Source organism: Aquarana catesbeiana, linkage group LG07 (assembly GCF_042186555.1).
Source record: "Aquarana catesbeiana isolate 2022-GZ linkage group LG07, ASM4218655v1, whole genome shotgun sequence".
Lineage (NCBI taxonomy): Eukaryota > Metazoa > Chordata > Amphibia > Anura > Ranidae > Aquarana > Aquarana catesbeiana.
In genome coordinates, this window is record NC_133330.1 from 243,793,640 (window position 1) to 243,803,872 (window position 10,233).

At 36.5% G+C, this 10,233-nt stretch overlaps 1 protein-coding gene across 1 annotated transcript; it reads left to right on the top strand.

The window, feature by feature from the left end:
• Positions 1-1,923: 1,923 nt before the first annotated feature.
• Positions 1,924-9,804, top strand: BARHL2 (BarH like homeobox 2). Its single transcript, XM_073593173.1, has 4 exons — positions 1,924-2,198; positions 2,987-4,232; positions 6,325-6,550; positions 8,943-9,804. Exons 2-4 carry the CDS (start codon positions 3,689-3,691, stop codon positions 9,253-9,255), a joined length of 1,083 nt encoding a protein of 360 aa, XP_073449274.1. The 5' UTR covers positions 1,924-2,198; positions 2,987-3,688; the 3' UTR covers positions 9,256-9,804.
• The last annotated feature ends 429 nt before the right edge of the window (positions 9,805-10,233 follow it).

Sequence of the window (10,233 nt, forward strand, 5' to 3'; positions counted from 1 at the left end):
CGTCTCCGCTGATATGCTACTACAATTTAACTCCATCATACAGCCACAAGCCCGGATGAATTATTTATAACAACATGGGTGTTATCGATTTCTGGGTGTCTGTGTCCTGTGGAAGCAACAGTCGTATTACACATGCCAGATACTGTGCTCTATCAGGATGATGCAAAGCCTCTTGGAATGTTTATTGCCAGTGTCAACTCGAATAAACTTTGGACCGATGCTTCAACTTGTAGTGCTGCCCATGACTAGAGGAGGACAAGGGGCTATGCTCAGTTTAATCCAATGATGTCTCACATTGCTGCAGACAGAGCAAAGACCATCTCACCGAACACACAATAATACACTACTCACCGGGTAAGAGAAAATAAGGAGAGAAAGAGAGATCTAATATACAGAGAGAGAAAGAAAGAGAGAAAGAGAGAAAGAAAGAAAGAAAGAAAGAAAGAAAGAAAGAAAGAAAGAAAGAAAGAAAGAAAGAAAGAAAGAAAGAAAGAAAGAAAGAAAGAAAGAAGAAAGAAAGAAAGAAAGAAAAAGAAAAAGGAAAGGAAAAGAAAAGAAGAGGAAAAAAAGAAAAAAAAGAGAGAGAAATTAAATAAATGCATTAACAATTGTGATCGATGGCAGATTACATTAACCACATTTGCACAGAAAAGAAAAAGGAAGAAAAGAAAGAGACTGAAAGAGAGATATAAAGAAAGACAGAAAGAAAGAAAGAAAGAAAGAAAGAAAGAAAGAAAGAAAGAAAGAAAGAAAGAAAGAAAGAAAGAAAGATAGATAGATAGATAGATAGATAGATAGATAGATAGATAGATAGATAGATAGATAGATTCACTTCGGCCTTTAAATGTAATGTATCCAAGGGGTGATGTGTTTCAGATAAGGTCTAAAAGAAGGCAGCTTCCTTCGGTCTTCTTAGCCTATTATTAGTACTATTAGGAACTCTCCTTGATGGTACTATCTGTATAACACTATTATATATTAACTTAAATCAGACAACCTGCTTTGTGTCATACACGTTGGGGGCATTCACATCTGAAATTATCAGATGTGTATATTGTATACCAGCTCATAGAATTCGCATTTATTTTAGTAACATTTAGTAAATCCACAGATTATAATATCAAAAAACATAAATCAACAATAAATACAGTTCACAGAAGAAAAGTAAAACTTTCCAATTTAGCAAATGACTTCCTAACGTATTTTTACACATATACACATTTTGGATATCTATCTATCTATCTATCTATCTATCTATCTATCTATCTATCTATCTATCTATCTATCTATCTATCTATCTATCTATCTATATATCTATCTATATAAATAAATACATGATATATCTATCTATCTATCTATCTATCTATCTATCTATCTATCTATCTATCTACAGATAGATAGATAGATAGATAGATAGATAGATAGATAGATAGATAGAATATATATCTATATAGATAGATATCTCTATCTATATAGATATATATATATCTATATATCTATACAGATAGATATCTATATATCTATAAATATATATATTAGATAGATAGATAGATAGATAGATAGATAGATAGATAGATAGATAGATAGATAGATAGATAGATAGATAGATAGATAGTGTAAGTTACATATTTATCACACCACCCTGTTTTGTTTTTGCTTCCATAAGGGCTGATGGCTGTGGTACCTTTAGTACAACCGATTCCTAAAAATGGTAATACCAAATGTAATGTAACTTGAAATCATTCATTAGCACCTTATAATTACTCTGCTAATTAGGTTGAACACAGTACTTAGTCAGGAGTAATATGGAGTCTCGTCATAGACACCCCCCCCCCCTCCTTCCCCCCTTCTTTCAGTCCTCCTCTGACATTCAGCACGAGACAGGTTGGAGCTGTCCTGGAGAAATTAACACAACTTGATGCTGTTCAGTATCAGCAGAATCATTTCACATTCCCAGAGGAGCCACAACATCTATTCCTGTTACTACTAAAATAGGAGCGGACGAGATGGGCTAATTACACAGGCGCCTTCGCTGCACCATATGCAAATATGTAAATTGTACACAAGGAGCTCCAGTGTCATCCACTGTACACGGCGAGTCGGGGGCGTCTGGGCGAGGAAAGGGCCCGTCATTGCACAGAATTACCTCTAAATACATTTCAAATTAGGGAATGCCTATTTAGAAGATTATGAACTGGGTAAAAGTGGTTTAATTGTATCTGTCATCAATCACAATTGTCTTCCACTCTTTCTTTCTATCTCGAGATATCCATATCGCTCCTTTTATCTATGCAATCTATCTATTCTATTCTGTTCTTTTGTCAATCTATCTATCTATCTATCTATCTATCTATCTATCTATCTATCTATCTATCTACCCCCCACTTTCTCTATATATATATCTATCTACCCCTCACTTCTTTCTTTCTTTCTTTCTTTCTTTCTTTCTTTCTTTCTTTCTTTCTTTCTTTCTTTCTTTCTTTCTTTCTTTCTTTCTTTCTTTCTTTCTTTCTTTCTTTCTTTCTCTCTCTCTCTCTCTATCTGTCTCTCCCTATCTCTCACTCACTCTCTCTCTATTTATTCAAAATGGTAAAAATGAAAGAATAAATACATTTCTAACTAAATCCAATAACCACACTAGGAAGATATTTTGTTAAATAAAGGTAAAATAAAAAGATCTCAGTGACTTACTCAGTTAGAAGCTGCTTCTGAAGTTTAATCCAGAGTATTGAGCTCTTGCATTTCTCTGCAGACATTGCTATTTTTTAACAGTATGTTCATATTCTTATTGAAAATAACAAAAATAAAAAGATCTGCATTTATACAATGTGCATTGTCCTTCAACGTAGAAGTTATCTTTTGTTTTATTATTATTATTGAAAGTAAATGTCATCCCAATTTTTGAGCTGCTTCTGTTCCACCTTTCTTCCGGGGTTATTTATTTATTTGTTATTTCTTTCACCGTATTTAATTTATTGTGCTTTAGATTAGAGGAAGCTACCCAGGAGATACATGGTAAAAAAAGAGCATCCTAGCCCATAGCCCGAGCACCTAGGAGAGTGGATGCTGCTCTTCTCGCCATTGGCTGCCGGCTCCGAGCGTCGAGTCTCTCCCACCGAGCCGACCAATGGCCTTTGAGGATGGGACTTCATGGAAAAGGTTAGAGAAGAAGAGGAGGATAGAGAAGGAGGGGGGCAGGCTGTGGTCCTTGTCGTGACGTCACGGGAGGGAGTCACTGGAACCCAACAGGAGAAGGATTACAAGGGAAAGAGCGGCAGTAGCCGGGAGTCAGCCAGGCACAGTCTATGAGCAAGGCTCAACTTTCCAAAAGAAAGTTCAACCAACTAGAGCATAGCCCTCCGGAGCGCTGCAGACCCCCTCAGCCCAGCTTCACCAAGGGGCTATCAAGATGAAACCCAACCAAGCTGGACCCAAAACTGTCTTCTCCAACTAGATGCCACAACTGTCAGCACATGTGAGCGACCCGACGGCGCCTGTCAGCGTTCTATTGCCAAATCTCTTCTCCTGGTCACTGCATGCTTTGATAGCCATCGCATAGTCCTCGTTCCAGCCATTGCCTTTTTTTTACTATTATTATTTTTATTTTTTTATTATTGGAGGATCAGCAAGAGATTGCTCAAAAATAAAAAGGATTGTTATGAAGACTTTGTTTTGAATCGCAAGCAACATGGAAGGATCCAGTTTTGGGATAGACACTATATTGTCCAACGCTGGTTCTGGCAGCCCTGGCATGCTGAATGGGGACTTTAGGGATGGGAGAGGTGCGGATTTTAGGAATCAGGGCCCCCTGTCTCCTGGTTCGGAGATAGACACCGTGGGAAGTTCGCCTTCCTCTCCTATTTCAGTGACTATGGAAGCAGCAGATCAGCACCGGTTAGTGGACAGCGCCCTGCACCAATCTCAGCATCTCCATCACCTGCACCACAGCCAGCAACCTCAGCAGTCTCCACCACAACAGCCTGGCCAGCTGGGCTCTGTAGCTAGGACTTCCACCTCTTCCTTCTTAATTAAAGACATTTTGGGAGACAGCAAACCCCTGGCTGCCTGTGCTCCTTACAGCACCAGCGTGTCCTCCCCACATCACACACCAAAACAGGAGGGCAACGTGTCTTCAGAAAGTTTTCGACCCAAACTAGAACAGGAGATGCAAGATGCCAAGAGCAAAGCAGAGAAAATTCGGGATGATATGCATTCAGACATGAAAGGGCATAGTGAGTAGCATTATTATTATCATCTTATTTTTGCATATAAAAATAATATGATATTAAATTGTATTATATTATATTTTATTATATTATATTCTGTATCAAATTATATTATATTCTGTATTACATTACATTACATTAAATTACATGATTTTGATATATAATATTATATTACACTATATTTTATATGACGTTTTATTATCTTCTATTATTGTAGTAAACATCTATCCAAAACTGTAGCATATACTCGAGTGTATGTCTCATTTAATTTTATCGGAATGTACCTACTTCTTTCTCAGTTTATTTTATTTAACAAGAGAAGCTTAATTTCATCCTCTCAGTTTGCATTTTTCCAACAGTAATCAAAAGGCATCATTGATTCAGTTAGATTTAAACATATCGCAATGCATTAAAACATAGAACAAATGAAATAATGAACCAGCACTAGAAATTCTTAGAAAACTAATATGTGTTTTAAATTTAGGTATTTCTTAAAACTGATGAAATAAAATTAGTATTCTAAGAGTGAGAATAAGCTTAAAAATATTTGCCCTGCGATTAAACCAGCCTTAGAAATTAACAAATGGTGACATTTTGTGGGCACCCTATATTCTTTTCTTAGCGTGATGCCCAGGCAATAATGTTTTAATTTACACATAATCCCTTGTTAAATATGTGCTTGATTATTGCAAACTGCTGTGTTAATTAAAAAAATCTCGCTTTTCTTTTCAATGCTTTTTTGCCTTCATTGAATTGTGTTGACATCGATGCATTTCGGGGTGTACTTTTTTTCTTTTTTAATGAAAACTTAGCGCAAATAATCGTTTTCACCAGGTCGGTATTAAAATAACTATCCTATTTGGAATAGTAAATTTTAGTTCTCACGTTGGTGATCAAAAACAGATGTACAGTCTGGCCTGGCGATTTTTTTTTTGTGTGTACCAACCTCCCCAGTGGGTCAATTAGAGAGATTATTGTTCTTCCTGCAGGGAAGATAAAAGAACGCTAGGAAAAAAAAAACTGGTACAAACAGAAATGGTTTTTGACATATCGATTTTTCTTCAATTCAGCAAAAATACAAGCCTGATAAATAGTATCTGGTAATGTCATCATTCTCATCTTGTGCTGGGCAAACACAGTGCACAGCTGCTAAAACAGCATAATAATAATAATGATAGTTACAGTAGTAGGTGTAATAATAATAATAATAGTGTGGTAATAATCATAACATTAATACTATAATAATAATAAGTGATTGTTTTCCAAGTACACTTCTTCTTGTATTTCTTATTATTTCAACTATTTTTTTTTTTTATTTTTTAGCAGTGACAGCTGTAGAAGTGGGAGTAGTAGTAACAGTAATAGTAGTAGTAGTAGTAGTAGTAATAATAATAATAATAATAATAATAATAATAATAATAATCTTGACTATTTTTGAAGCTTTCTTCTTGATCATCTCCTTAGTCTTTTTCTTCTTCCTCTTCCTCTTCTTCTTCTTCATATTACTGTTGCTGTAGTTAACTATACTTTTATTATTATAATGTTATCGTGTATTACTATTGGAATTGTTTGTTATTATTTTTTGTTATCAATAGCAGTTAGCTGGTGGTAGTAATAGTATAACTAGACATAGTACAAATTATTTTTAGATGTGCTTGCTATTTTTTTTTATCAATAGCAGTTCGTTGGTGATTTTATAGTACAGATATGCAATACTAGACATAGTAGAATTTATTTGTGGATAAGTTGGTGCTCTAACATACAGGTGGATTTTTTGGTCTGCCCAAATCTGCCCAAATCCCAGTTAGCGATGACCATGTTGTGTACTCTGATATATATATAGATAGGTAGATAGATAGATAGATAGATAGATAGATAGATAGATAGATAGATAGATAGATAGATAGATAGATAGATACGGTAGATAGATAGACAGAAGGAAGGGAGAAAGAAAGAAAGAAAGAAAGAAAGAAAGAAAGAAAGAAAGAAAGAAAGAAAGAAAGAAAGAAAGAAAGATATAAAACATTGTTCTGCAGTGCTTATGTTAACAATGTGTCCACATTCCAATAACTGAATATGCCCTATCCTTAATGTATAGGTGCAAAAGAAGAAGGGGACCGGGAGATCTCTAGCAGCCGTGACAGTCCCCCGGCCCGGTCCAAGAAGCCCAGGAAGGCCAGAACAGCCTTTTCAGACCATCAGCTGAACCAGCTGGAGAGAAGCTTTGAGAGACAGAAATATCTGAGTGTACAGGACCGCATGGACCTGGCGGCAGCCCTTAACCTCACAGACACTCAGGTCAAGACCTGGTACCAGAACAGGAGGTAAGATCATTGTCGGTGCACAGCACTGACAGCACAGCACGGAGGAAGATTGGCACTTCAGACAGACAGGCAGAGGACCTCAGAGACCGACACACACATAGGCTTGGCCTGGCTACACAAACCCTTTCAAAAGATTTCTAAAAACATAAGGGGTTGATTCACTAAAAAGAAGTATGATTTTCCCTGGAAATTACATTTGCTGTGTTATTCTCAAATATGGAATCATGTACAGAAGAACCCCCTAAACCTCTGCACATGTCTGATGTCAACACAGGTTCGCTTTATTTTCATTGAAAATGACTCATTAGTTACTCAACCCTTATATTGTGCCAAGCATGCAATCCCAAAGCTAAAAGCTAAGACAAAACAAATACATACTGTACATAAGCAAAACGTTAAATCAAAAATGATCCCCTGATAAAGGCAAGCATACAAGAGAAATAATAAATCTGAAACAGACAGAAGCTCACCGACAGACTCTGAAAAAAGAGACCTCTAGTACAGGCAAGGGCAATAACAATATATAGCCATAAAAACGATGCAATCTAGTCTATCTAATCTATAAACACACAACATTCCTTACTACATATAATATATGCAGCATTTCTAATCTATGAAAGATTGCTGATGTTTTATTAAAGAAGAGAACAATATACAAATTGTATTAACTCACAGCAACCAATCAGCATTTGCGAGTCTTTTTTCTGACTGATGAAATAAAGCCTGATTGGTTTGGTTGTTTATGATCATTGCTTTTAATAAAGCAATGGACAAACACAAAATGTACAAACCGCAAGCAGCCATTAAAAGAGTTATTTGATTGACAGGTTGCTGCAGTGTGTTCATCACCAATGCTCTTTACACTTCCTTTAATAAATAAGGCAGATAGCGATAGTGTACCTATATGTGTAATATGGGAATATATGCAATGCTTGTACTAGTCTTATATCAATATATCAAGATGACATCTGCTGGTAAGTGCTACAGTACACAGAAGAAGATGTCTAGCACAGATCCCAGCTCACACTGCGGAATTAGCTGTTTATATTTAATCCTTTACAAAGAGGCCCCAAAATTTAGCCTTTCTATCCCAGGGTATTTTTTCCTGAAAACCCACAAACTGCTCATAATGAGATAAATATGGCTAATTAATAGCTTCAAAGAAAGCAGAAAAAAAAGATCCCCAACTAATGCACACATGAATAAATAATGTGTAAATCTTGATTACAAAACTAGGGACATGTTAGTCTATGTGTGTCCCAGGAACACAGTGGGATGAAATCCCATTGCTATCTCATTATGCAGTGTTGCATGGCACCAGACACGATTTTTTTTATATAATTCAATTAGAAAATACGTATTTAGCATTTTTTGGCCGTTCTGAGTTCTCTTTTCAGGCTGTATGATTTTAATTAAACATATGTATATTACATGAATTCTATGGAAGGGCCGCAAGTCAGCCACCCGTGTCCCTTTAATAGGACGTCCAGGCTGATCTTGTTGAAGCAAATTAAGTACAGTTCTATTTTCCATAATTTTCTGTCTCATTACATACGGTTTCAGCCACCCTAATTCTGTCGGAAAAAATTAGTGTCATTTGTATACAATCTAAAGAGTATGTCATGGGCTTGTTAGATGTGCCTCGGCCTTAGTAGCCACCAGCTCGCAGGCTCTGTGCGACTTTCGGGCTACAAAAGCGTCAAAAAGCGCTCAGTGGTTATCAAACATTAAGATGGGAATGGTGTTCTGGCAATTTGCTCCACAGCATCAGTTTGATCCCATTCGACACTTGTACCTATACATCGTTTAATGCCTATGGTGGCTAAATTATAGGTTTGGGTGGCTGTTGGCTTTATGATGACACAACAAATGTACCCCTATTTATAAATTAATCTTACTTTGCTAAATATATTAACTCACAGTCGTGGTATCTAAATATCACACGGTTGACTTATTATTGCCGCATTGCATGACAGACATTTGGATTTTTGCATTCTGTTCTCTAACAAAGAACGTGAAAAGGCTTTACAACATCTTATTTCTGATATATATATATATATATATATATATATATATATATATATATATATATATATATATAGGCATTATTTGCTAAGATTAGGCGTAACTGACTTGAGTTAGCCCAAAAATTTCAGTTTTGAAGGTCCGGTGTAAAACATACAACCTATGGTAAATATGCATGCGTTGAGTAACTCCTTTGGAAAGAAAGAAATCTTATCGCTTTGACATCCTCAGTTGAGTTTTAATTAATTTATTTTTGCTCTAGCAAAGATGCTGTAAATAAGGTCGTACATAGGGTTCTACTTGTCATCAATGTATCGCAACCAAAAGGCAATAGCTTAACTTTGATCTTCTATTTTTTATTCTCCAGGACAAAGTGGAAGAGGCAGACAGCTGTCGGACTAGAGCTTTTGGCTGAGGCTGGGAATTATTCAGCTCTTCAAAGGATGTTCCCCTCACCTTATTTTTATCACCCTAGTCTGCTCAGCAGTATGGACAGCACGACTGCAGCCGCTGCAGCAGCAGCTATGTACAGTAGTATGTACAGGACTCCCCCTGCACCCCACCCTCAGTTACAAAGACCCTTAGTTCCCAGGGTCCTCATCCATGGTCTAGGTCCTGGGGGACAACCAGCTCTTAACCCCTTGGGGAACCCAATACCTGGCACTCCTCACACGCGGTGAAAGCAGCGCCCTACTTTTTTATTTTTTACAGCACTATCAACCCCACAAGGACAAAAAACAATCAAACAAACCTGAAGGAGATAAGTAGAAGGGACACAGGGACCAGAGTATGGACAGCCCCTCTTTAAAGGTTCAGATCCCAAGCACATACAGTATGTACTGCACTTATCTAGAGCAGGGACCCTACAGAAATACCACTAAGCTCCTCCAAAGAAGAGTAGGACGCACGGGCAAGCAAGGAGGGCGCAGTGCGCAATGGCTGCACTCCCAGGAGTGTGAATGAAGATAGACTTGAGTCCAAAGGAGAAAAAAGCAGCCTGGCCGATCTAAAGACGGAGTTATGGGAAACAAGGGACTGGGAACTTTGCACTGATCTCTAATGAGCGGATTCATTATGACAAGTGGCATGCTCCCAAATTTTAAATTGTACATTCGAAAGACTATGAAATATCATATTTATTATATGTTGTCCATAAAAGTCACAACTATTCGTTGATTTTTTTATGTCTTTTTTGAGCAACTCGAATAAAATGCTTAGAGAAAAAATGGTTTAAAATTAAATTCTTTGATTTAAGTTGAAAAATCAACGCCCTTTAAATGTTTTTTTTTTTATTATTATTATTATTTAGGTTTTAAAACTAACGAAAATCCTGATTTATTTAAGATAAAAACATACAGATCACTGCCAAGAGGTACCAGCTCATTTCATTCAAATTTATCATTTTTCTTTTTATATTTTCAGAACAGGTGACTTATTAAGAAATGCTCGAAGATTAATATATACAAATAAGATTTGATTTTTAGGAAGCTTTTGGAAAGGTTTTTTTTTTTTTTTTTTTATATCTTTAAGTGATAGCCGTCGGCAGCAGCGTGTCCTCATTTTTTATGAATTTTAAACAAGTTAATGAGCAAAATGAGTGATTTGTAAGGTTGGGTGGCCTGCCTGGGAACTGAGGATATGAATCCCCCAATCTGACA

Coding starts and splice junctions, on each gene's coding strand:
- BARHL2 (XM_073593173.1), top strand. CDS start 3,689: ATGGAAGGATCCAGTTTTGGGATAGACACTATATTGTCCAACGCTGGT. Junction 4,233..6,324: donor TTCAGACATGAAAGGGCATA/GTGAGTAGCATT, acceptor CTTAATGTATAG/GTGCAAAAGAAGAAGGGGAC. Junction 6,551..8,942: donor ACCTGGTACCAGAACAGGAG/GTAAGATCATTG, acceptor TTTATTCTCCAG/GACAAAGTGGAAGAGGCAGA.